This window comes from Sylvia atricapilla, chromosome 20, assembly GCF_009819655.1.
Source record: "Sylvia atricapilla isolate bSylAtr1 chromosome 20, bSylAtr1.pri, whole genome shotgun sequence".
NCBI classification, from domain to species: Eukaryota; Metazoa; Chordata; class Aves; order Passeriformes; family Sylviidae; genus Sylvia; species Sylvia atricapilla.
Window position 1 is genome coordinate 6,370,355 of NC_089159.1, and position 27,041 is coordinate 6,397,395.

General features: G+C 61.8%; 2 protein-coding genes across 2 annotated transcripts; both read left to right on the plus strand.

The window, feature by feature from the left end:
* Positions 1 to 8,308: 8,308 nt before the first annotated feature.
* On the plus strand, positions 8,309 to 25,897 carry DPH1 (diphthamide biosynthesis 1). The gene is made up of 12 exons (XM_066333328.1): positions 8,309 to 8,358; positions 9,104 to 9,250; positions 11,513 to 11,576; positions 18,878 to 18,999; positions 20,677 to 20,831; positions 21,442 to 21,563; positions 22,761 to 22,829; positions 23,553 to 23,709; positions 24,610 to 24,710; positions 24,939 to 25,017; positions 25,326 to 25,457; positions 25,799 to 25,897. The coding sequence occupies exons 1-12, from the start codon at positions 8,310 to 8,312 to the stop codon at positions 25,871 to 25,873; spliced, it is 1,272 nt and encodes a 423-aa protein (XP_066189425.1). The 5' UTR covers position 8,309; the 3' UTR covers positions 25,874 to 25,897.
* On the plus strand, positions 25,881 to 26,999 carry OVCA2 (OVCA2 serine hydrolase domain containing). The gene is given in 4 exon segments (XM_066333329.1): positions 25,881 to 26,019; positions 26,021 to 26,110; positions 26,112 to 26,235; positions 26,238 to 26,999. Coding segments are annotated over 4 exon segments (966 nt in total). The 5' UTR covers positions 25,881 to 25,983; the 3' UTR covers positions 26,954 to 26,999.
* The last annotated feature ends 42 nt before the right edge of the window (positions 27,000 to 27,041 follow it).

The window sequence follows — 27,041 nt, forward strand, 5'->3', positions numbered from 1 at the left end:
TTGCCTTTGCCATCGATCCCTGTTGCACTCAGGCTCATTAGGGCCGGGGAGCTGCTGCGAGCGGCTGCTGGAGGAGACAGACGGGGGGAGCGCTCGCTGTGGCTCCCTGGATCGTATTAAATATTTACTTTGTTTTGTTTTGTTTTTCCCAGCTATATTGATCAGAGATGGAGTGGGGAGGTGGGGGGGTGGGGGAGCAAGGGGGTGCTGTTGGAGGCTGGGAGGGAAAAGCAGAGGCAACGACTGAGCTGGAAAACGGGGACACACCCTGTCAGGGTGTTCCCGGGGGAATGTCACCTGCTCTCCCATGGGGCACCCAGCGCTGTCACCCTACAGAGGTGCACCCCTCAGAGCCATCCATCTCCTCCAGGGTCGGGACAGGCATCACCAGCACAGGGCGGGGGACACTGAGGCAGCTTCCACTCCCCATCCCACACCAGCCCCGTCTCGAGGGATGTAGGACGGGGGGATGCCCAAGGCAAAAGCACCTCGTAGCTTGGGGTATCCCCCCACCCCGGGCCGAGGGGTGCCCCCCGCATCCAGGCTGGGCCCCGGGAGCGGCCGCTCAGTCGGCACTGTTTCTATTTCGAGAGGAGCTCTACTGGAAAAGGAACAAAAGCCGAGGGAAGCTATAAATAGCCGCCTCCTTCACACCAGCGCCTCCTCCGCCCCAGCATCCCGAGGCCGGGGGGGTCCCGCAGCCTGGCCCGGGCTCAGCCCCACCGCCAAACCCCCTCCACGTCTCTGAGCCAACATCTCCATCTGAAAACCAGAGGGAATAATAAGCCTGGGAATATCCGCCGCCGAAGCAGAACTGGCTCCGAGCAGCGGTTTGCCAAGTTATCCGGCGGCTCTGCCCAGCCACAGCCCCGTTCCCTCGGGGATTTGCTGCTGCCTAGCCGAGCTCTGCACCCAAAAACACCCCGCGGGGATGGATTCCACCACCTGGGGATGCTCCTCTTGTCCCTGGCCCTGCCTGTGGCTGGCAGGGAGCAGGAAGAGCCGAGTGGCTTGGGCAGACCTACTTTCAAGGCTTTAATCCTTTTTGCTTAAAGAATCTTTTTTTTTTCTCTCTCTCTCCCCTCTCTTTTTTCCCCTTTCTTTTCCTTTCCGCGCGGCAAAGATGGGGTCTGATCAGAGGAGAGACGCAGGGAGCTGACAAGCTGCGGCGTACGGAGAGAAAGGAGAAAGAAATACATATTTATTACCCTCAATTATTAAAAAATAGATAGCAGCAGATCTTAGGCCCTGGCAGAGGCACTGCAGAGTCGTTTGTCTGAGGACTATTTTGTTTTTTAAATTCCATTGAAATTATAATACGCTGGGCTTGTTAGCACAAACACCCCGGCATATCCCTGCCGAGGGGGGATCATCCCAACCCCTCTGCTGGCTCCGGTGTGCTTCCCGCAGGGTGGCTGTATCCAGCACCCGATGGGATGCCGAATTTGCAGGCAGCGGGGAGGGAAGGAGGGAGGCTCAGGGAGGCAGGAGCTGGCAGTGGATGCAGCCGGCAGCCTTTGTCCCGCTCTACCTTCACCCCACGGGGATCAGAAGGGCTCTGCCCAGTGCAGGCACATACCAAATTCACACGGGTAGCCAGCTGGGTGAAGGTCTCATGGGCAAGATCTCACCCAGGTCACCTCGGGCCAAAAAGCCCCGTGACATTCTCCGTGCCCAAGGACGGGGCTTTGCAACCCTCGGGTGGCACCGTGGGGGTCCCGTGGTCACGGGGATGGGGTTTCCCCAAGCAAACCAATGCAAACGCTGGTGCAAATGCAGCTGGAAAAAAAATAGAAAGCGGTTCCCAAGTGCGGCACACGGGGCTGGCGGAGCCGCTGGCACCTCCCCTCCGCTTGCAGGGCTGCTCCGTAAGGAGCCCTGCCAGAGCAGCAGCAGCCAAATTCCCTCCCACCGCTGCTCCCCAGTAAACAGCGGCTGCATCCTCCCCGTGTGATGGTGATGCCGGGACTTAGGGAGCACGTGGAGCACCTCTGCCACCCTCCAGCTCCAGCACCGCGCTCTCCCCATACACGGGATCCGTTTGGATGCGCCGGATCACCATGGACCTGCCATCACCTCTCCAGGGCCAAATCCCGCCAGCCATGAGAGACGCAGCCGTGAGAGGAACCAGCTTTTTTTGGCACCGTGAGCGGTCATGGCTCTCCCAGCCCGGGCAGGAGCATCTCTAAAAGCCGCTCACCAAAGCTGGGCCAGCTCCAAGCTGCCGTGCCGGCTCCGAGCCGCTGTGCCAACACCACCGGGAAGCAAGCAGCCAGCGGGCACATATGCTGTTAAAAAGGAAAAGGAGCTTTCTACACCAAATGGAGCATTTTCTGCTTAATAACCCCCAATCCTAATCTGCGTAAAGAAGATTGCCCCCCGCATCTTCCCGTCCTGCATCTGCCGCTCGCCCTGTGCCCGCACTTGAGCACCCGGGCAGAGCCCCAGCAGCACGTGCCCTCAGCAGGAAAAGCAGGAGAAAGACCAGCCACTGGGAAAACAGGCGATGCCCAGCACTGGGCTCATCTCCTTTGTCAGTTCCGAGCCTCCACCATTTGTCATCAGTAAAAATAATGTTCCTAAAAGTGTCCCCCCTCTGATTGCCGGGCGGCAGGCGCAGGGCTGTGGGTTTCCATGGTGATGCCGTTCCGCAGGGATGGTACAGGGGGATCGGTGGGATTGGTGCTTCCTCGGTTTGGGAGATGGGACGTGCTGTTGACATCCGGAGCGAGGACAGCACCAGCCCTGCTGCTGGCAGAGGATCCTGAGGCTGAGCCAGCTCCTTCCACCTTGGGCTTGAGCAACATCACCCAAAATAGCAGGGGAGGAGCAGCCTTGCTGGAGAGGACACGGATGCTCCTGTGTGGCAGTGGTGCTCCTGAGGCCGTGCCCTGCACCCCTGCCCGTGCCAGCACGTGGATCCCCAGCTCCTCCTCACTGACTCCCACCAGGATCCCGCCTGCTCCTGGCCTCATGGCTCTCCCTGCAGCCTCCCACTTGTTGCCTCTGCTCTTAAATCAGCCTGCAGCCTCCCTTCAGTGGATTCTGAACGAGGGCAACACCTCGCCCATCCCAACCTGCTGGGAACCCAAACAACAGCCACCACTGCTGGGGGTGTGGGTGCCTGTGCTGCTGCGGCTCCACCAAAGTGCTCTGCAAACATAATCTGCTCTTAATAACCCAAGTCTCTACTGATCGTGGCTGAACCCTGGAATTGCACTTTGCAAACAAAGCCCACGTTTTTGGCTGTTTGGGGAAGACTGGAGCAGCTCCCGGGGGTGGGGATGAGCAGCACTGTCACTCAGGGGTGCTCCAATGTGAGAGCAGACGGTGCCCCGGTGACATGGGGCTGAAGTGGCTGTGTCCTGGGTCACTCCTCTGCAAGGGGGGCTTTGCCTCCACACTCCCACAGGGGCACTGCCAGGAGCAGGGGACACTCCAGTGAGGAGACAGCTGTGGTCACACCTGGCTGCCATCACCACGTCCCTCCAGGCTCCCACACTTCTCTGCATGGTTTTGTCTTTCAAACAAGATTTTGGCTCTTGCTGTCAAAACCCATCAGCGCTCCACCAGTTTCCAGCAGCCCGAGTTCCTGCCTGGTCCCAAGGCAATGACATCCCACTTGTGGCCTCATCCTACAAACCATGGAGCCCCACTGCCCCTGCTGCTGGCCTGTGCCACTGGCTCCAGGTGCTTCAGGGAAAGATGGGTGTGAAATCACGCTGGAAAAATGCATATTTTTATGTCTCCCCGGCAGGTTCACTGATGTTTTTAGGGCAGTGCTTTGAGGCCACCTGGAGTGTCACCCACAGCCTCCGGCACCCAGATGGGACTGCAGGGTGCCGGGTGTGGCATTTTAGGCAAAAGGTGGGAACAACATCCAGCCAAGCGTGGCCACGGCTCTGACCCTGTCGGGCTCCATCAGTGCAGGTCACTGAGCGCCGACGGCTCCTTCACATTCCGACTCCAGGTGTAGGCAGGTCTCGTCTGCCGAGCCCTCCTCACTCCCCCCAGCACCACCGCAGGGACAGCCTGGGCCGCATCCTGACCCCCTCCCTTGCTTCACTGGGCACAGAGAGCTTGTGGCTTCCTATCAGCTCTTTAGGAAATTAAACTTTTATAAGCAGAAAGGTTTCTGGGCTCTTGGCTCCCCGGCGCAAGAACCGCAGTCCAGCCTGCGCTTGTACCCTTGCCCACTGACTGCTGCCCTGGCAGGGAGGGATGGAGGCTGGACGCCCCGTCCATGGGATGAGCGATGGAAGGGACAGGGATGTGGCTGCCCATGACCTTGGTGTCATCCTTGACCTGGAAATCTCCTTCTCCTGCATCGCCAGTATGGCACTCCTGCCTGCGGCCACCTCTGACAAGGCTGTGACAACCCCTCACCCAGGATGGAGCTGCACCCCACGCTGTCACCCACTGCCACGCCACCAATGACATCCCACTGCACACAATCCACCCTGAATCCCACCAGTGACTCCACGGATGAAGCTCACGGGGTGCAAGAGGCCCAAAATGCCCCCAGGAATGGCAGCACTTGCCCGGCCACACTGCCGCCATCCTGCTGCAAACCGTGTGGCACCACGAGTGAAGCTGTCCCCTCGGAGCTGCCTCCCTTGGAAGTGTCAACCACAGCACAGCTCCTGCTGCCTCAAGCCCAGCCTCAAGCCCAGCCTCAAGCCCGGTCCCCGGCAGTGGGACGTGGAAGGCGGTGGCAGTGCCACCATCAGCCCACGCTGCCACCCACCAGCACAGCCTTGCATTGCCACCATCCTTGACAGCACCAGCTGCCCCAGAGCCCCGCAGAGGGGTTTGGCCCCAGCTCAGCCAAACAGCTGCAGCTGTCCCCTTGCTTCACATGTGGGATGTCCCCTCCATTTGTGGCAAATTCTGGGGATGGGGACTCCCTGCCCAGGGACACCTGGCCACGGTGAGGCACGGAGGGGAGAACCTGTCGGCAGGATGGAGGCCTCCTCTAACTGCCTGTTGAATTATTCAGGAACGGTATTAACTTATAAATGAGTGTGTTTGACTGATTTTGTGGTTGATGTACAGATAAATTCTAATGAAAGACAGCTACAAGATTTTAAATTATTAATTAGACTGCCACTTAACAAAGCCTATTTGGCACTCTATTTCCTTGCTTAACAAGACAAAAACTTTAAGAATAGGTTTTGCTTTAGCCCACAGGCTCTTCAATTTGCATTTTGTTTTTCTAGCTCCACAAATGAAAGCTGTAGATCTTGACCTTAACAGGCTACCCCTGGTGGGATCCAACCCTGTCAGCAGCCTCGCTGCCTGCCTCCACCTCAGGCTCCCAGCTTCCCAGCCTGGATGATGCTTTTCCTCCAGCCGGCAGCACCAGGGCTGGGAATCAAGGCTGGAAACCGGGACTGCTCCGAAGGCTTGGGGTTTATTCTCAAGTCATCCAGCTGGGCTGGGTTAATACGCCAAACAAAGCTGAGGCGGGAGGCAGAGAAAGGAGCATCCGAGTGCGAGGCCCCACAGCCGCAAGGTGACATTTCCCCCAGTGGGAAAAAGCATCCCTGGGGTGGCAGCAGGGGCTCTGCCCTGCCTGGGGGTCCGCACCCCAGTGCCAGGGGCTGCACACATAGTGTTGGCACCTTCTCCACTGCCCGAGCCTCGTCGGAGAGGGGCATGTGCTGGTGGTGGTGAGGGCTGGGCCTGGGGCTCTGTGGCCACCCCCTCCCTGGGCATGGGACAGCAATGGGGGGGTCCAGCCAAGGTCCCCCCGCACGGCACCGCTGTCCCCAGCATGTCCCCGGGACTGGCCCCGGTGCAGCGGGGCCGGGTGTCCTGCCCCCCGCCCCACACCGTCCCGGACCCCCCGGGAGGGCCGGCTGCTCCCCTCGCTGTGATGTCACAAAGCTCCCCGATGATGTCCCAGGCGGTTGCCATGGAAATCGCGTGATGTCACAGCGGAGCGATTCTCCTCGGGGTCGGGGGTGGGGGGGGCCGAACCGGACGGCTCGCCCCAACTTCCCCGCCGAACCCCCCGCGCTCCGCGGTGAGCCCCGTTTCCCGTTCCCTCGCCCTGAGGGACGAGCACCGACGCCCCTCCCGCGCCCGCCGCAGCTCCGCTGCCTCCGGGACCCGCCGTCCCCCGGTGCCCGCGGGACCCGCCGCGTCCCCGGTCCTGCGGGACTGGGCGCCTGCCCTGCCTCCCTTCGCTCCTCCCGGTCTCCCGCCTCCCCGCCGCGCTGCGCTCCCGCCGCTGCCGCTCCCCGGGGGGTGCCCGAGCCTCGGTGGCGGCGCCGGTAACGCGGTGGCGGCGGGGGGCGCCCGGCGGCGCGGCCCCAACTTCGGCGGGGAGACAAACTTCGGGTCCGGCCCCGCTGCCCCCGGTGCCCGCGGCACCCGGTGCCCTCCCGGTGCGGTGCTCACCTTGGCGGAGCATCTTGGAGCCGGGGCGGGCGCGGTCTCCCGGCGGCGGCGGCGGCGGCGCTCAGAGCCTCGGGCGCGGCGGCGGCGAGCGGTAGCGGCGGCGGCGGCTGCTGCTGTACCGGGAACGAGGAGCCGGAGCCCGGGCGAGCGGCCCCCGCGGGGGCATGGCGGGCCGAGCCGCAGCGGCACCGGGGAGCGCCGGCCCCGGAGCACCGGGGAGCGCCGGCCGCGCCTCTGCCCGCCGCGCGTCCCGCCGCCGGCTTTTAGGGGGGAGCCGCCCCCTCGGGGCTGGGGCCGCCGCCGCCCCCCACCCCCTCGGGCAGAGCCTATAAAGGGGTGCCCGGTGCCGGTGCCGCGCTGCCTGCAGCGGCGGGCAGGGCTGGGCAGGGCGGGGCGGGGCAGCGACGGGGCGGGCAGGGCTGGGCTGGGCTGGGCCGGGCTGGGCGAGCCCCCCCCGGGCCCCCCCCTTCCGCCGCCGCCGCCGCCTCTCCCGCCTCCCGTGGACAGTTCGTGAAAGTGCCGCTGCTCCCGTTCCCCGCGCCGCCGCCCTCCCTCCGCCCCACCCGGGGGTACGGCCCAGCGCCGCCCTCTCGGGGCTCTGCGGTCCCTCCGGGACCGACTGTCACCCCCGGCGCATCGTTGTCCCCTCTGCCGTCGTCGTTCACGCGGTGCCCCGTTATCGCACCGAGGCTCCGCCGCGCCGCCCCGCGCCTGCCGTGGTCACGGCTGTCCCCGCTGTCCCGCCTGCCCAGAACCGTCCCTGCCGCTCCCCAGGGACCCGCCGTCCCCTCGGTCCCTTGTCGTCCCCTCTGCCCGCCGATGTCCTGCCGAGATGCCGCCGTCCGATCCGGGTCTCCGCTGTTCGCGCTGCTGTCCCCGCCGCCCCGGCACGGTCCCAGCCGCTCCCTACGGTGCCCTCCGCCCCTTCTCGTCCCCTCCGCCCCACCAGGTCCCTTCTATCCCACCGGGGTCACGGATACCCCACCCGGGGCTCTGCTGTCCCCTCTGCCTCCCGGTCGCTGCGTTCCCTTTGTCTCCCGATTCTTGCTGTCCCCGCACTCTGCGCGCGATCCCGACACCCCACTGCCGCCGAGCTGTCCCCACTGTCCCCAGACAGTCCCTCCTGCCTCCAGAGGGACCCTCGCGTCTCCTCCCCTGTGCACCACAGGGGTCCCGTTATCCCACCGGGAACGCAGCTGTCCCCACCGCCCCGCCGGGATCGCCGGTTTCCTCGGGGCAGCCCCGCTGCCTCCTCCGTCTTCTATCGTCCCCTGGAGGTCCCCGCTGACCCCGGACTGTCCCTCCTGCCTCTCGAGGGTCCTTCTTGCCTCCTTCCCTCTGTCCCACCGCGGGTCTCGTTATCCTAACTGGAACGCTGCTGCCCCCACCAGCCCTAGACGGTCCCGTTATCCCACCGGGGGCACTGCTGTCCCTATTGCATCGTCGGGATCCCCGTTGTCTTCAGGGGGTCCGCAGTACCCTCAGGTCCCTCTTGCCCCATGCTTCGCAGGGACGTGGCTTCGGCCCCACGACAGGGGCGGAGAGGGCTGGGGAGGGACACACACGGGCCCGTCACCATGACAATGTCCCCGGTGCCCCCGCCCCGTCCCTGTGTTAACGTTAGGACCGTTAACCCTGGAGCCGTCAGCGCCGCGAGGGATGCGGCGGGACCACGTCCCCGACGTGACGGGCGGACAGCCCCGCCATCGCAGGGCTTGTCACATCCCACTGCACTCCCCAGTGTCCCGCCGGGACCGTGGCGGGAGCGCTCTGTCCCCGCCGCACCGCCCGTCCCGTCGGGGCCCGCAGGTGCGCTCCCAAACTCGATCTCTCGGCCGGCGACTGCTCCGGCCTTGCGCGGGGATCGCTTAGTGCTGCCTTCCCGCCTCCACGTGCACACAGCCATGGCGGCCCCCGTGCAGGTCGGGAGCGCGGCCCCGGTGCCCGCCAAAGGTGGGCTGGGACCGGCTCAGCGCGGGGCTCCCGGTGCTGCTACCGGCCGCTGTTTAGGTTGCCTCGACGGGGGAGGCCGAGCCGGTGGCGGGAGGTGGCTCCGCCACCGTCCCGGCCGCCCCCGCCGCCGGCCCGGCCCAGCTGGCCCTTTGTCGGTTGTCCCGTGGGCCGTGCGGGGAGGGTTTGGTGGCTCGTGAGTGCCGGTGTTGGGCTGGAAATAGTGAATAATCCCCCTGCTGTCACTCCCCCGCTGCACTCTGGCATCGCCGAGATGTAGGGGGGCGGCTGCTGTCGGGGGGCGGCTTCAGGATGAGGCTCCCGGGGATGGATCGCCCGGCGCTGTGTGGCTTTTTCCCGGTGGGATAACGGGATCCCCCTGTTGGGGAAACGGGTGCATTAGGGTGTCCCCATGATGCTGGCCGATGAGCCCTGAGGGGCTGTGCGTGCTGTTCCCTGGGTGTGGGGACAGCCAGCTGCACTCACAGCGTTTCACATAGTCCCTGCGGTGCTTTCTGGGCTAAAAAAAGCCGCCTTGTTCCCCCCAAAAGCGCTAGCAATCTGCTCGCAGCGTGAAGGGCAGGACCCCACCCCTTTTTCCCGCTGGTTCCCAGGCGTTTGAGCGCAGCGACCCTTCTCCCGCTTGTCCCAATGAGTGGCATGAGGACAGCAAGGCGGCTGGTGGCCGGTGGCGTGGGGGGTGCTCTTCCTCCCACGGCTCCTTTAGGTCCCCCCGTTTTTCCCGCAGCCCGAGCGCGGCACGTGGCCCAGCAGATCCCCGAGGACATCCTCGGGAACGCGGAGCTGCGGGTGGCGGCCGAGGCCCTGCCCCCCAACTACAACTTCGAGATCCCCAAGACCATCTGGCGCATCCGGCAGGCTCAGGCCAAGAAGGGTGAGAGCTGACCCCCGGGGGACGAGCGGTTTTGGGGCTGGTTTGTGCTGCTGGGACCCCCATGGGGCAGGTGAGGCTGGGGCAGGGGTGGGGGCGAGCTGCTGCTGTGCCCCCGGTGTGTTTAGGCTCTGTTTTGGCGAGCTCTCCTCCTCTCGAGGGGGGTTAATAGATCTGTATCTCTGGATTATAATCACATTGGACAGGACAGGTTGAGCTGCACGGACCTGTCAGCCTGGAGATGTGTCTGGGATGCTGGCCAGGTCCCTGCTGTGCTCCTCTTGCCTCTTTCCTCTCTCTCTGCACTTTCCTGACACACTGCTGGGGCCGGGAAGGGGGAGCCCCACATCACCAGGTACCGGAGGTGGGGGCTGGCAGGGAGCTGGGCTGTGCTGCTCTCTGGTCTGAACCTTCCTCAGAGGGCTGTGCAGCCCCAGAGGAGGAGGGAATGATTGTGGAGGCTTCAGGAGTGCTGCCAGGGCTTTCCCTGCACAGCCTGTGCATCCCACTGAGCAATATGTGATCAACTACACATATGCAGGGGGAGCAGGGCACGGAGCCTCCCCCTCCACCCCCGGGTGTCACCAACGTCCCCACCCTGACTTCACGTGCACAGTGGCAAGAGCCAGATTTGAAATGCTTTGTATCCACCTGGGAATGTCTCTGCCTGCTGCCACCGAGCTGGCAGGGCTGGCAGGTGTCACGGGGGATGTTCTGGAAGCTGAGCTGCTCCCGGCTGCGCTGCTGAAGGGCCGGAGGGTGAGGAGCTGTCCGCCCCACTCTGGCTGTGGTGTGGCAGTCAGGGCGGGACGTGTCCCATCAGGACACGGCAGGCCGCCCAGCCGTGCTGCTCTGGCTTTCCTTGCTGTGTTTTGCTGCTTGGCACCTCCTAATTAAATGTAAATATGCGGCTGGGATTTAGGCTTCCGAGCTGGGAGCGGAGCCCATCAGCCAGCCAGCCGTGCTGGGATTTAAAAATCTGCGTGTGCAGAGACCAGCCAGGGGCTCGTTGCTGGGGGAACGCAGCCTCCCACAGGGCTGCAGACAGCCCTGCCTGTGCCCTGCCTGCTGGGGGGTTTGGGGGGGCTGGGGAGTACCCCATTTTCCCCATTGTGCTGGGATGGTGGAGAGCCACCCAGCTGCCTCCTGCCAGCCCTCTGCAGATCTGGGGTGAAGGGCAGCCCCAAATGGGATAAAATGGTCTCTAATGGGCTGGGGGATGCTGAGACACTGAGCCCTCATCCCTGCCAGGTCAGGCAGGAGCTGGCAGGGCATGTGCAGTTTTCCTTGGGCCCTGTGGGGTGGAACAGAGTGGGATCAGCCTAATTTGAGCCAGGCCTTTACACAGCTCCACACTGGCCAGCAGGCTGGGCCTGGCAGCAGGGAGATTTTGTTGGAGAGGAATCTGGAGAGAGTGTTTGGATAGATAGCATGGAAGCTGGGATATCTTAGTGTGATTGGGAGGTGAAACAACAACAGGATTAGTGGGGCCTCCTCCATTCACTTCCTCCGTCATGGTCCCTGCTCCTCCCCACCACCCTGTGGGGGGTTCCTGGCTGCACCTCAGGCACTGGGCAGTCCACTGGCCTTTGGAGGAAGAGGGATTTGTTCTGAGCTGTGAGGAGGGAGCAAATGAGGAAACATAATTTGTTGTTGAGTAAATTCCTGCAAGGCACAATGCTGCGGCTGTTGCTGGCCACCCTCCTGAAATGGAGAGAGGAGCTGGGAGGGGGGTGTGGAGAAGGGCAGTGAGGATGATCAAAGGTTTGGAGCAGCTTCTGTATAAGGAGAGATTAAATAGATTTGGATCCTTTATCTGGAAAAGAGGTGAACGAAGGGGGATATGATAGGGATGTCGAATTGTGAATGATGTGGAGAGGCTGAACAGGGGATGATTATTCACTCTTTCTTGTACCAGGAGAACCAGGGGCATGTGCTTACATTATTAGGAGCAGATTTAAAATAAACAGAAGAAAGTACCTTTTGCTGTGCAGCACATAATTAAAATCTGGAAGTCATTACTGCGGGAAGTGGGAGAGACCAGCAGTGTCAGCGGGTTCAGGGGAGGGATGAGGCGTGTGCACAGGGAGAGTGGATACAGCCCAAGGCAGGACAGTCTGCACCCCAGCTGCCAGAGCCACCCAGACTTTTGGCCGACACCTGGCTGGTTTGGGGAGAGTGGTTTGTGGCTGCACCTTGAGCTGGTCCCGGCTTCAGGATGTCCCTTCCATCCCCTCCTAACCCCGTGGCTGTTTCTCTTCCCAGTGGCCCTGCAGATGCCAGAAGGGCTCCTCATGTTTGCCTGCACCATCGCTGACATCATTGAGCGGTAAGACCACGGCTTTTCCCTGCTTCCCTGTGGGGCTCCGGGGCTGGCAAGGGGATGGGGAATATTTCTGGGGACGGGTTGGCCACTGATCAGGATGAAGCCCAGGGCTATGGGTGAGGAGGTGCCTTGGCTGCCTTTTTGTGGGACCACAACCTGGCTGGGCACAGCTGGGCAGCCCTGCGGCAGGTCACAGGGGACAAGGACCGGCACGGTGCCAGCCCAGCCCTCTCTGCTTGGCTTCTCCTCCCCTCTCTGCCGTGCAGGGAGCTGCTGACAGGCTCAGCATGCCGGGGCCCCCGCGGGGGTGCTGGAGCCGGGGAGCAGCCGTGTTAACGACCGGCTGACGCCAGCCGGGTGCCCGCCCGCTCCCCACGGCAGTGCGGCCAGGGGAGGGCAGGCAGCGGGGCCACCACTGCAGCACTGACCCATCCTCCTCCCCCAGGCCTCGTCCTGCCTCTGCAGCCGCGCTGCCCAGCACGGAGATGCACAGGGGCAGCCTTGCTGCGCCTGAGGAGGCTTGAGGCTACGGTGATGGCACGGAGAGGGTCACTCCTGCTGGGTGACCCCTTGGCCACGGCTCCTCTCTTGAGTTTTCTGTGCCTTTTGAGAGGTGAGGCGGAGGCACTGGAGAGGAGCCGGGCTGTGCAGTGACAGTGGATGCAGGCACCTTGCAGAAATTGTCCGTGATCTCTTTCCTGCCGAGCGCGTCTGCCTTCCTCCCCCGCACGCCACAGCCCCCTCCGCAGCCCCTCTCTGTTTTAGCACAATGAATTAGTGCTAATAGCACTCGGTGCCTCGTCTGCCATCGGGGTCGTGGCACTCATTAGCAGCTGCCTCGCCGAGGCCAGCAGCCTCCCCTCCCCGCCGCTGCCGTGCCCGCGGGCTTTGTCCCCGCTCTGCCGTCGCCTCCCCCGCGGGGATCGCGGCAGCCCCGCACTCGGTGGGAGGGTGGGCGCGGGGGGCAGAGGATGGGTGCGAGTGTGGGCAGCTCCGCGTGGGTTTGTCCCTTTAAGTGGAGCTGCCTCCTCTCCAGCTTTGGCACCCAGCCGCTTTCATGTCTCCGACTTCAAAGGCAGAGGATTAAGGGGCTCTTTTATCTGAATGAAACCTTAAGCCCCGCATCCCGGTGGATGGTGGATTCCAGGGTGCTGAATGCCAGGGTGCCGGTGGATTCTGGGGTGCTGGCATCCTTGCTTGGGGTGCTCCACAGGGCTGGTGTGGGGTGCTGGTGGGAGATGGGTGCTGCGTGGGTGGAGGTGCCCTGCCAAGGGAGGGGATGTGGGGGCACTGGTGGGATGGTGTTTAGATGTGGAATGGCTTCAAAGCTGGGCAGGAGGGCCAAGTCCTTCCCTCACTGCCACCATGCAGCACCCAGAGACATCCCACTGCCACTCCCTTACTGGGAGCACTGGTTGCCATCCATGATCCTGGCTGGGGATGTGGCTGTGCTGGGTACCAGCACCGCCAGCCAGAGGATTGTGGCTGTGGGCAGGAGTCTCTCGGGGACACACTGGGGACCCGGTTACACTGCTGGAGGTGAGGTGTGAATCGGCAGGTGGCCTCGTTAGTTCCTGCCTCTTCCTGCTATTAATATTCATCGCCAGCATTAATGTGGAATCGCAGCTCGGCCGCTCGCTCCTGCTGGCCCTCCTCACCCAGTGCTGGGGCCGGATGAGCCTCCGACGTGACAGGAATCGCTGTAGCCGTGTGCTATGGCTGCCGTGGCCAGGCTGGGGACAGGGGCTTGGGGTACCATCAGCCCTGAGCTGGTGTTCCCTTCCTCCTGGTGACAGAGAGGATGTGAGGGCTGAGCGTGACAGGAATACCTGTGTGCCCACTGGGGGCATTGCTCAGCGAGCAGCCCCTTTCCCCAGCCCATCCCAACCTCCTGCCCTGCCCTTGCTGGTGGGAGTTTGGGGAGTGAATTTCCCCTCCCCTGCACTGTGTGCTGCTGGCTGCAGAGCTGTGCCCGGGGCTGGTGCCCCTGGGGTGACAGTGCCCACCCCTGTGTGTTTTGGTTGAACTGGAGCCGTGTCAGCTGCCACTCAGACAGAATATTTATCCCTTCTCCTGGAGCTGCCTTTTAATAGAGTATTTGTGCCGTGGCCTGGTGGTGCTGGGGAGAGCCGAGAGCGGGGATGTGGCTCACTCCCCCGCATCACAGGCTGCTGTTCGTCTGTCTGTCCCCGTGCAGTGGGATGGCAGTGTCACCACGTCCCTCACTGCCATATGGGAGTGAGCAAGGCCACCGGGGAGCTCCGTGGAGTAAGGAGGAGAGGGGGTGGCCTGGTGGGGCCTGTCTGAGCTTCCCAGCACTGCACTGGCTCTTGCTGAGCCCCGAGGGGCTGCGGGGATGAAGATGTAGCCGGAGCATCACAGCAGCCGCCGGAAAGGCCGGTGGGGTTCTTAGCCTGGAGCCTTTGAAATGGAGAGCACACTCGGAGCATTGACCGGTGTGAGGCCACTTAATTACCGCTAATAGGTTTGTCATTGTCAAAGCTGTGCCGGGGCGAGCGGCCCGGCTGCGGGGGGGCGGCGGGGCCGGGGTCTGCACTCTGCCGGCGCCGCATCACGACGCTCCCGCGGCACCTTCCAAATTGGCTCCATTTGTCACGGCTGATGTAATTCGGCAGAGGGGAACTCGTGCTGGGGGGTGGCAGCGTGGAGAGCCGCGTGGGGGGAGCTCGGACCACAGCTCAGGGAGGGGCAGCCCCCCAGCCCACCCGCTGTCGTGCCGGGGAGGTGGCAGTCGTGTCCCCCTGCACCACCAACTTACAGCTGGGGGCTGTGCAGCCAGGAGTGGGCCCCTGCTCCCCTCCCTGCCGGGGCTGGAGCAGACGGATCAGCTGGGCTCTCAGCTGGGCTTTTGATTCTGTGTTAATAAAGTCGGCTGTCAGGCTTCGCAGCTGCTAATCCCTCTGTGTTCCTGTGCCATGCCAGGGTGAGAGGCTCCTGCTAATCACCCGAGGTTTGGTGGCGGGGATGGGCAATGGCAGGGGGGCCAGGGGTGTCCTAATGCCCTGAACAGGCTGCCCTGCCACAGCTTTAAACACCTCCCAACTCCCAATGGCTTTTGAAGGTGCATGCAAGGCGATGCTGGGAGGTGCACAGGCCATCCTAGTCTCATCTTGGTGACTCAGGAGCATATGGGGACTTTTTGAAGTGACAGCAGATCCTGGTTGAGCAATAAAGAGTTAAAAATCTGTGTGCACAGCCCAACAGCTGTGGCAGAGCTTGAAATGCCCCACTATGGCCCGTACAAAACAGGCCCTGATGGCTGGTGTGTCCCCAGTGGCATGGCTGGTGTGCCCAGCAAGTTCCCAGTGCCAGTGAGCACCAGGTCCCTTGGCCAGGCAGGTCTGCCATGTGGCACTGAGCGGTGTGGCACTGAATGCTGTGATGAAGCTGGCAGCATCACCAGGAGGTCCCAAAAGGCCACCCTGGGACACTAACACAGGTCAGGATCTGGCCTCAGCAGCCCAGTGCCGTGGCTCTGCCAGCCAGCGCTGCCTTCCCTTCTCCCATCGTCCTTTTAAGCACAACCTGGAGGCTCTGGCATCGGGTGCACGCTGTGCAGGGGAATTTAATCACTGTCATTAACCACACAACAGCATCGTTAGGAGGAATGAAGTTCTCACTTCATTGGAGATGTTCAAAACCTTCTGCCCGGGTGGTGGCTGTGCCAGGGGGATTGGGCGGGGGGAATGTGTGGGGTCTATAGGGCTGTCACCTCCCAGGGCTGGGATGTGCCAGCACACATGTGCCCACCACCAGGCCCCCCCTTGTGAAGAGGGGACAGGCACCATCCAGACACAGGGCGGGTCATGGTAGCTTTACAACCAACTGGCCCTTGTTTTGCCTTATTTGGGTTGTGGTTTTTTTTGCTGCTATTGGACCAGCAAAGCTGGGGTTGCCCTGGAACATGCCCCTCGAGAGGTGATGTTTGCCCTGCCACGTCTAGTGAGGACAGAGTGGGAAGTCCCCTCGGGGGAGGGGACCCAGCTGGAGATGATTCCTCCTGGGGGGCTGTGGGGACACCCACCTCTCCCCATCATGCCCCGCTTGCAGAATCTCTGTGGGGCCCCATCATTGCCCAGCTGCAGCCAGGATCTTCCAGCACCAATTGCAGTAAAATCGCAAACTCATTATTTTAATTACGTGCAGCCTTCCTGTGCTAATGAAGTTGGGAGTCTGGTAATGGGGCTTGGTGATGGGCTTCTCCACTAATTAAGTACACTGGTCTCGGCCAGGGCTGGGTACAGCCCAGGACAGCAGCAACTGGGACACACTGGGCTTGGGCACAGTGGGTGTGGAGTTTGTGGGGTGAGTATGGGGTGGTTGTGGGGTATTTGGAGAGCCACATGTGGGTGAGGCAGGTGGCTGTGAGGCAAGGGGCAGTCTGCACCATGTCCCTGTTCCCAGCACAACATGCAGGCACCTTGGCATTCCAGTACTGGCTCCATCTCCCATAGCACAGGGGTGCCAAGACTGGCCACTCTCAGCCCAGTCCCCTCAATCTTCTCCCCACCAAGGGCTGGTGGACACAGAGGGGCTGAGGATTTGTTCCTGCTGGGGAGAGCAGCTCTGCCTCATGGCTTGAGGGCCAGCACTGTATCATTCACACACTGCCAAGGGACCTTGCGCTCCTGCCAGCAGCAAATGCTCTCATTCATTTTTCGAGGGGCTGGGATAAATCAGGGCTGCTCCAGCCAAGTGCCTGTGTTCGGGTGACAGGGACTGGCTACCCCATGCTTGGAGACATGCAGGCCCCATCATGCAGATGTGCATGTCTCTGACTCAGTGTTTTCAGCCCCAAAACTTGTCCCTGGATTGCTGCTGCCTCCATCCTGCGCTGGGGAGCAGGGCTGGGAGAGCGTGGGGGTCTCAGTTGGGACCAGGGCTGGGACCTGGCCTGCCCTGGAGCACATCCTGCCAGTGCTGAGCATGGCGCTTTATAAATGGGATTTTGGGAGCCATCTGTTTAGGGAAGTAGATAATGAATTAGGGGGAGATGAGAAAAATGCTAAGGCCAGGCGGTTTTTCAGAATGAGACGGGGTTTGCGGGATGTAAAAGATGAATAACCTCCCCACGTGTTCAATATTCATGAGCTCCCAGCTGTAATGAGCGTCTCAGCACTGGGTGGGGACATCCCTGTCACCACTGCCAGCACGCTGCTGGGACCCATCCGTGGCTGTGACAACTTCCAGGGACACAAAACACTGGCAAGGATGATGCTGTGGCTGCCCCTTACCCATGTCCTGGTCCGGGCTGGTTGGCGAGCAGCTCCCCAGCCCACGTCGGAGGCAGGTGGCTGCTAATTGACATTTCCTTCCTCTGTAGTTTGATGAAAGACTCTGGCAACACCGAACTGATTAAAACATCAAGGGGAGGCCCTGGCACTTGCCTTTGATTTGTCTCAGGAGATGATTACGGCTCCGCTCGATTGTCCAGCCCAGCCAGAGCGGGTGATCCCAGTGTGTGCCGTCCTGGAGCCCCTCCTGCAGCACCATTGAGTTCCCTCATCACTAGGCACCATCCCGTGGCCTCTTTGCTCACCTGTGACTCCACTCCCTGCAGCCAGAGGAGGAATCTTGCCCATGGCCAGCACAGGGCTCAGCCTCATCTCTCCCTGCCCAGCTGCAGGCCCATACACCAGGCAGGGCCACGGGCACCTCTGCCCTCCTCCTTCCACCGTTGCTATTTCACTTTCTTGCTCTTCACCCCCAGGGACTTTCTCTGGGGTTTGGGCCAATTTGCATACATTTTAATCTATAAAAAATTAAGCGGCGCTGGCTGCCGCTCTGAGTCAGACCTCCCCATCCTGAATCTTAAGGAGCTGAATAATTTTCCACTTTTGCTGAGATGTGTGGAGTCTGATTCATGTTCATCTCATCACCTCTCATTAGAGGAGGGGGCTGGGGGCTCAGAAGGGTGGGAAGAACCTTCTCGAACCTTCACTGGCAGCCCCCAGCCCCACGGCGTGGCCATGTGGGCAGTGGAAGAGTCACTCTCCTATCCAGGCCACGCTGGCCGTGAGGAATCGCGGGATTTGGGTGAGGCAGGATCCAGCCCATCTTCTGACGTTCCTCAGCTGCATCCCCAACCCTTGCAGAGTGGGAGCTGCCCATGCTGGACTCAGGAGGCTGTGCCCCCTCCTCAGGGGTGCTCCAGCAATTGCTGCTCCCCTGTCCCCCTCCCCGGGCGCTGACGGATGGGCCGGAGCTGTTAATATTCAGCACGCTCCGCCATTTCTCCACCTTCTGCCATCTGCCCAGCTCTGCCCACCATTTCTATTCTTGCCGCCGACGTAACGCTCCCTGCCTGGCGCTCGGGGGGAGCGCGGGACCCTGGCCCCCAGCCAGCCATGGGTGCTGCAGGGGGTGATGCTGTGCCAGGGCCCCCTCCTTCCCTAGTCCCCGGTGCCAGCAGCAGGGGGGACCCCCGCTGGCACCGAGCTACAGCGGGCCTCGAGTAAATAAGGAATTAGCATCTGGTTTAAGTGGCCCCTCCAGGCATGGGGCTTTGTCATGGCGATACCTGCTCTCATCCTGCAGCCACCGTGGCTCCCTGGGAAGGCAGCCAAGTTAATAATCCCCCAAAATGGTGCAATAAATACCCACCAAGGTGGTGCCTCTAAATCATGCTAGAGCCCTGGCTTTGCTGCTAGATGCTGGATGTGCCCCTCCACCTACAGGCTGGCAAGTGCCAGGTGGGTTTGGATTGGAGCACTGGGGGTAGGGGACAGCACCGGTGGTGTGGTTTGGCACTTTTCCTTGCCAAGTGCCACTTAAGCACCACCTCTTCTGGAGGTCACCCAGCTTGACCAAACTGACATCCAGGAGTGACACAACCAGGTGCAGATTGGATTCACTGGCTCACACAGTGCCTGGGCATGAAGTGAGGGTGGTTTGGCTGGCACTGCAAGCGATGCCAGGACAGCTATTCTGCCCGTCCTGGTGGCTGCAGTCCCCAGGGCTGGCGGGTGGAAACGGTGGCACCACGCTGTGCCGGGTCTCCCTCTGCTGCTCTCCCTGCTGGAGCATTAGGAATCTGGCAGCGTATTGTTTGATGAGTGGATAATCCGCTGAATTGCAAACAGCTTTACCCAATTGAAGAGGCGGATTACCGCTCTCCAGCTTAATCATGTTGACATCTCGGAGAGTAGCCAGTGCTTGTCCTCTTCGGCGCGTGGCTGAGTGGCAGTGCGGGGTCCCCCCATAGTGACATGGCACGGGGCTGGGGGGCAGAACCTGGGCTGTGGTGACACAGCCGTGACCCTCAGTGCTGTGCCTTCCCACAGATTCACGGATGCGGAGGCGGTGGTGATGGGTGACGTGACCTACGGCGCCTGCTGCGTGGACGACTACACGGCCCGGGCCCTGGGCGCTGACTTCTTGGTGCACTATGGACACAGTTGCCTAAGTAGGTGACACTTGAGTCCCGGGGTGCTGCTGCTGTGGCCGTGTGTGGCACTGTGGAGGTTGTGCCACTGCCACTGTGCCATGCCGAGCAACTCCATACCCCTCTCAACGCCAGCTCGGAGACTTAGTGCCAAAGGCTAATCCCTTCCCAAAGGGCTTTCTGTTCTCCAGCTTCAGCTGCTGGCTTTGGATGGGGCCAGACTGGCTGGGTGGTTGTTCCTGGGCAGGAATTTAGGTGCAGCAGGGCGTGCTCATCCTGCTAGGCTGCTGCAGCGCTGCACGGATCCAGCCTTGTCCCCAGGAGCAGAGCAGCAAGGCCATGGCTTGGCAGGACCCCGCTGGCCCAGGCGCTGCCAGCGGGGCTGAGGCTGCTCTTGCCCCCCACCTGGCCTCTGTGGAGTGATGAGGAGGGAATGATGGCAGAGGAGAGCAAGGGCCTGAGGGTCCCATTCACCCCGGGGCTGGGAAAGGTGGCTTTGCGGGTACAGGCTGGGTGGGGAAGGGAGGAGGAGGCTGTGTGCTCCCCAGGCGGACAGTACTCTGGATCCAGTTGCCATGGAAACTGCGCTGCTGTCCCAGATGCTGCTAACTTTGAAGTCCACCCAGGATGGAATCAGCCCAAAAATAACAATAAGACGCTCTGGGTTTTAAGGTGGATCTGCAGAATTGCCATAACGAGTAGGAGATGTGTGCATCCCTGCTGCTGCCACACTCCCAGCACCTGGCAGCCCTCCTGGACGTTTATGGGGCCCTATAAATGGGTTTGAAGAATTGCATCAGGCTCTGTATGAAATACTGACTCCCCAGTTGAGAACTCTGTCCTGAAAGCCACGTCGGTGTGAGCGTTCGTGGCGATAAATATGTGTGCTAGGTGCTTTGTTGTGGAAAGAGGGTTATGGGCACCACTGGAACAGCGAGTATAAAACTCCTGCTTTGTAGCCTGCTGCTCATGAATGAACAGCAGGAAGAGGAGGAGGGGGCTGTATCCATCAGGCTGCTCCAGGGAATGGGAGTCACATCAGCTGGAGTTGCTCCCTGCAGGGACAGGCAGGCACTGCCAGGCTGACTGTCACCAGCCCAGCTGCCATCTGATGCCTGTGGCCTTGTCACCCTTGCCCGCTCTGGGTTGGGTGGGTCACAGGGTAGAGTTGGGGAGGTGACAGGGCACCCTGGGTTACCCACAGGCTGCTCTGAGGACGCTGGGCTCCTTTTGAGCTGCCCACAGTAATCCTGTCACCAGGGTGGCCAGTGGTGAGGCACACAGATCATTCCTGCTCCCTCCCAGCCCCACGTGCCCTGCAGGAGGGAGTAATTTGCACTTAATTGTGATCAGGCGAAGAGCACCAAAATGGGAAGTGAGCGGGGAGCTGCAGATCGATGTGGACTCTGTGTACTTTAATTATTCACTTAATCGTGGTGACAAAGGCTTCTTAGCACCGGGGGTAATTAGATTTGTGTTCATTGATTCCCCAGGCTGCCATTATCTGGAGAGAAAGGAGCGGGTGCTCTCCGTGGCTCCCATCTGCACCCCCTGCCCTGGGTGCCAGCACAGGCAGAGGGGTGGCACAGGGAGCCCCACCAATATGCTTTATCCCCCAGCTGCAGGCAGCAGTAGCCTGGGGCTCGTTGGAGCCCTGGAAGTACCCCACACTCAGACCCTGTCTCTTCCCATCACCAGTTCCCATCGACTCCACGCAGGGGTTGAAGATGCTCTATGTGTTCGTGGACATAAAGATCGATGCATCCCATTTTCTTGAGACCATTCGCTTCAACTTTGCAGCAGGCACTTCCCTGGCCCTGGTCAGCACCATCCAGTTTGTCTCCACGGTGCAGGTGAGATGGAAATCCCTGGCTTTTGTCTGCCCCTGAGTTTTCCTCTGGCTCAGCCCTTCCCCATCCCACCCTGTGGTGGGAGCGGCTGCCCCGGGGTGCTGGTGGAGCTGGTTCCTCTCTGACGAGCCGCTGCAATAACGTGCTGCTACCATAATGTTGATCAAGTAGTTTATAATAACTCTGATCAATGTTTCATGGCGGCACCCCTCCCCAGCTCCCCCGGGAGCTGCTCTGGAAATGTCAGGGCAGGCGGTGGAGCACTTGGCATTTTGATGCAGTGCCGGCAGCGGCCGGGGAAGCTCCGGCGGGTCTGTCTGTCTGCCCCTGAACGGCCGGCTGGGCAGGATGAGAGGAGATGAATGAGCCTCTTGAGCCGTGTCTATCTAAACACGGGGCTATCCAAGCATTAAGCCTTTTCCTTTGTCTTTTAATTGATACGTTGGTTGAGCCTCGCTGAGCATCCCGGCTGTTCCTGGTGCCACCCCGAGGGGGCTGGTTCTCCTCCGCTGGGTCACAACAGCTGGGGGCTGCCAGGACTGAGGTGTCCCCAAGGGTCCTCAGCCACCCTTTGTGCCATGGCCTGTCCCTGCTGACCCCACGTCTCCCACAGGCAGTGTCACAGGAGCTGCGCTCCCAGTACAAGGTGTGTGTGCCCCAGTGTAAGCCACTGTCCCCAGGAGAGATCCTGGGCTGCACGTCACCCCGGCTTGCTCAGGACACGGATGCCATTGTGTGAGTACCCGAGGTCCTTCAGCACCCTCCTGCCTGGCCTAGACTTGCCATCCTTCCTGCACCCCCTGCGTGGTTTTGGGCAATTTCGGGGGGTGGTGAGGGACGTCCACAGGCTGGGATGGGCTCCCTTCAGCTCCTCACGCTGCTTTAAGTGGCATGTGCTTGTAGCACAGAGGAAATAATTGAGTCGTATATCAGAATAGATAATAGATGGAAGGGCGGGTGGATAATTGGAAAAGACAAATGGCCGGGGCCCAACATCACAGCAACATTAATTTTATTTAAGGACAGCAAATTAGAGGGAGCACTTCGCTTCCTATCACCTAATTATTTTAGGTAATGGAAATGCTTAATGTACTGTGAATACAGTGTGCTGCAGAATAAATAAATACAAGGACCCCACACTTGGGGGGAGCTGGGGAGCCTAGGTGTGGGTTTGGGCCCTGCTGAGCTCCTTCTTGCCCACGCTGCTGGGACCAACAGCACCGGTGCCTTTCCAACATGGCCATGCAGGGAGCTGGCCTCCAGATTGCTGGGCACGTGGTCAGTGAGAGCTCTGGATTCATCCTGAACCACTTTCCATCTCTCCAAGGACATCAGGAGCAGGGAGGGTTAGCCAGGCTGGCACTGCATTGGTGAGAGTGGGTCCTTTCAGCTGGCAGAGGAGCGGCAGTGCAGTACCAACCTGCGCAGGTGCACTTAGCCTTACCTGCGTCCTCCCTGCGTTATTATTTTCTTCTTTGCGCTGTCTCTGGGGCTAACTTTTGCAGACAAATTAGCTTTGATCTCCCAAAATGTCATTCTCCAATTAAGGGCAAAATCTAGTCAAGTTTTACGTCTGAATTCATTTTCCAAGCCCTCACTCCATTAGGGCAGCTGAATGAAAGGCTTTGAAATGTAATTGCTGACTGGAAATCCGATTAGAAATGGAAGCAGCAACGTCTAGAACCAGCCATTGAGATGGAGCAGCTCCCAGCCACTCTGTGCTGTTGTGAGCACCCCTCCTTGCCCCGAGCATGGCTGCCTCTCCAACCCTGCTATACCAGGGAGCCCTGGCTGTGCCTGCTGCCCTTGGGTCCCAGCACAGGAGCTTGGATTCCTGGCATCTCCACTGTGCTGCAGTTTGGGAAACCAGTGGACACGTGGATGGGGTGCTGCTGTTTCCCAGTGCCAGAGCTCTCCTTCCCCTCTCGACAGGTATTTGGGCGACGGGCGCTTCCACCTGGAGTCCATCATGATTGCCAACCCAGGGATACCTGCATACAGGTACAGCACCCACTCCAGTACCATGGCGGGGAGCACCCGTCTGTCCCCATGTGCACCCCAGGAACACCCCAGGGCTGGGCAGGCAGCTGCCAGCAGCGGGCACGGGCAGGTGAGAGGCCACAGGGTGGGTGAGGAGGTGCTTCGGGGGGGGGAGATGAACACCAGCCATTTACTCTGGCTGAATATAAACATTTTGACAAGTACCTGTGAAAGCTCGTGGAGGTGCAGCCATTAAAGCCCGGCTGCTGCAGGCAGAGGCCATAAAGCGCGATGATGAGGCCGCTGAAAGCAGATGAAATATCAGGAGTGAAAGGCTGGGCCCATTTGGCGGAATCTGAATTTCCTAGTAGGTCGTTTGTTACGAACGGGAGGCGCACGTCAGGTTTATGGCGCTGGTGAAGCTGCCGAAACCCGAGTGGGATTTGATTAAAATTCTCCTCGTCAAACAAAGCAACAAATCAAAGAATTCTTCATAATTGATGAGACAAGATGAGGGGAAGCCGAGTGTGAAGCCGAGCACGAAGTCGAGGCTGTGCTGGGTGTTGGGGTGCTGTGGTGGGACACTTGTCCCTATCCCTGTCCTTGTCCCCTAACGAGCCGGCTGGGTCCTACATCAGCCAGGAGGACAGATGCTGTGGGAGGCCATTAGTGCTAATGAGGGACGGGCATCACTGGGAGGAGGGCAGGTGATGGAGCACGTGTGAGCCTGGCTGTGCTTTGCAGGTACGATCCCTACAGCAAAGTGTTCTCGCAGGAGCACTACAGCCACGAGCGCATGCACCGCGCCCGGCAGGATGCCATCCGCACTGCCACCACTGCCCGCTGCTGGGGACTCATCCTGGGCACGCTGGGACGTCAGGGCTCCCCCAGCATCCTACAGGTACCAGCTCCCTTCCCCATGTCCCCACTGAGCACCAGGCATTGCTGTTGGGTGGGGGGAAGGACTGGTGAGCGATGGCACCTTCGCTGTCCTCACTGCCAGGGTGAGGGTGGATGTGGCACCGCTGGCAACCCATCAGTGGCCACTGGCCCTGGTCTGCATGGGCAATTAGCAGCAGATGAGGGAGGCTGGACAAGGGCTCATTAAACCCGTTCCTGGGGAGAGCTGGCCAGTCTTGGAGAACCCCCCCGCCCAGACGGCTCGGCAATTAATTGGCTGGGTTTGTTTTAATTGGATGAACTTCCGATCAGGTTCAGCATCCCTGCTCAGCTGCCGTGCTGGCGCTTTCTGTACCCTGGCTGGGTGAGGGGAGCAGGACAGGGCAGAGCTCTGCCCTCTGAGCATTGTGGCCCTGCTCACACCCAGAAATTCTGGGGTAGGCACAGGTGAGATTTGAGGCAGTGCAGGGACCAGTGGGCAGAGCAGGGCAGCAAGGTCCCAGCAGGCGAGCAGGACACAGCCATGGCCGGGGCTGGCTGGGCAGGGGGCGATTAGTGTTGGCTCTGGAAGACAAGGACATCTCTGGCCCCTCTCCTGCTCCTGAAAGCTCTGGCTGCAGCCAGCCCATGACAGGCGGGTGTCCCAGGGCAGGCAGCCGCTAACGAGAACAGATTGTTGTCATTGAGCAGTAATTACTTCATTAGGCTGAGGCACGTGCTGGGGAGAGCTGGGTGCAAGCCGGAGCCATGGCCACAGTCTGGTCTATGACTGCCAAGGGGACATGGCCGTGGGGCAGAGCTGGGACCCACAAAGGGTCTGATGGCCAGGAAGGGGCTCTGGACAGGGTCTGGTGGGCTTGCTGGGAGACCCTAACCCTGCCAGGTGCTTTTCCCCCCACAGCACCTGGAGTCGCGTCTCCATGCCCTGGGCCGGCCCTACGTGCGGGTGCTGCTGTCTGAGATCTTCCCCAGCAAGTTAAAGCTCTTCCCAGAGGTGGATGTGTGAGTGCTGCTGAGCCCCTCCAACCCCAGGGTGCCCCATCCCTGTGCAGTTCCCACTTGGAGCTGTCCCTGACACATCTGTCCTGCTGTCTCTGTGCAGGGAAGGGGCATGGTCCTTACCAGGGTGGCAGTGGCACAGTAAGGACCATCTGGGGTTCTGCTGAGGGGCTTCATTGGGGCTTGTTCTTCCCAAAATGCTCATCCCCTATTGTGACATTTCCCTTCCAGGTGGGTACAGGTAGCCTGTCCTCGGCTCTCCATCGACTGGGGAGAAGCCTTCAGCAAGCCACTGCTGACACCCTATGAGGTGTGTATAAGCACTCCTCTCCATTTTGGGGGAACAGTCCTGGCTTGGGGTGATGCACCGGAGCAGTCTTGGGGGTGTCCCTGCCCCCAGACAGTTGTCCCCTCCTCTCTCCATCTGTGCTCTGTGTCCGGGGTGTGCTGCTGGTGTATCCAATCTTTTGTGAAACCAGTGGGCTTCCCAGTGCCTCGAGCTTTGCCCCAGCACTGCCCTCCTCAGCACAGCAAGCTGGATGCTGGGACCTCTCCCAGCACCACCAGCTCCCCCTCTGCGGGCACTGCTCAGGGACTCACCCCCGGTCCTCTCCACAGGCTGCAGTGGCTCTCCAGGACATCGAGTGGCAGCAGCCTTATCCCATGGACTTCTACGCCAGCCAGTCCCTGGGGCCGTGGACGGTGAACCACGGTGGCACACAGCCCCCGCGCCGCGGGCGGCCGGCACAGGTGGGCAACGGGGCGTCACCGGGTCCCCGCTCCGTCCCTCGGGCCGCTGAGAGCACCGGGACTGGCTGAGCTCCCGGTGCCACTCGGTGCCGCGTACCAAAAGCGCCACCCCGTGGTGTCGTGGCCATCGAACAGTAATGGGGACAGTGCCAGCCCGGCCCGGCGGAGAGACTCGCGGGTCCCCCCCAAATCCTGGTCGGGGTGAACGCCTGTCGAGCCCCGCGGCTCCCCGGGAAAGGGGGGGTTCCCCCCGCAGTGCCCCACGGGGAGCTGTGGGCTGAGCACGGACGGGCTCATCGCAGCTCCGGCTGGGGTATCCCTGACCCTCCCTTTCCCTGCAGGGGAAGCCACCCGCGGCCCCCGCCCCGCCCGAGGGTGGGGAACAGCCGAGCACCGGGGACCCCGCAGCCTCGTGAGTGTCGCCCGCAGCTGCCGCACTCTGGGACGGCATGGGCAGCGGCGGGGGCACCGCTGATTGCTTCCACCAGGATAGGCACCACCGGGACCGTCCTCTACCGTCGCTAGGATGGATGGGGTCGCACCCCGTAACTCAACTATACCGGCTGTCCGCGGGGAGCTGCGCCTTGCAATACCAGGCCGTGCTGCGGCCCTGCCCGCGGCCGCCGCCATCGCACCGGGGGTCGCGTCCCGCCCCGTCGGGGCTGCCCCGTCCTCACCCCCGCGGCGACCTCCCGCCGCCAGGGGGCGCGCGTCACCGCCGCTGCGGCGCTCCGCTCGCTCGCTTCTCCCCGACCAATCAGCGCGCAGCGTTTCGGCGGGAGGGCGGAAGTGGTGCCGGGGGCGCGGCCATGGCGGAGGCGCGGCCGCTGCGGCTGCTGGCGCTGCATGGATACCGGCAGAGCGCCCGCCGCCTCCGCCAGCGCACCGGCGCGCTCCGCAAGGCCCTGCGCGGCCGCGCCGAGCTGGTGGCCATCGACGCGCCGCACCTTTTGCCCGCCGGCGCTGAGGACGACCCCGACGGGGACGATCCCCCCCGCGGCTGGTGGTTCTCCGGGCCCGGCACGTTCGAGGCGGGCGAAGCGGCCGCGGCCCCGGCGGGGCTGGAGGAGTCTCTGTCGGCCGTGGCGGCGGCGCTGGCGGAGCACGGGCCCTTCGACGGGCTGCTGGGCTTCAGCCAGGGCGCGGCGCTGGCCGCCATGGTGTGCGCCCTGCGGGCCCGCGGCGACCCGCGCTTCCCGGTGGCCTTCGCCGTGCTGGTGGCCGGCTTCGCCAGCCGCGCCCCGGCACACGGACACTTCTACCGGGAGCCCATCGCCCTGCCCACGCTGCACATCGTGGGCGACACCGACGCCGTCATCGCGGCACCCCTGAGCAGGGAGCTGGCCCAGTGCTTCGTGGAGCCCGTGGTCCACACGCACCCCGGCGGGCACTTCATCCCCGCGGCCGCGGCGCAGAAGAAAGCCTACCTGGAATTCTTGGAACGCTTCTGCCCCGGGCAGGGCCAGGCCGAGTGCCCAGGGGCCGGGGAGGTTTGAGAATGGGCTTTGTAATAAAAAAAAGGGCTCTGGTGAGCCACGTGCAGCCACCCGTCCTGTGAAACATCACTGCTTCCGTGCCTCCAGA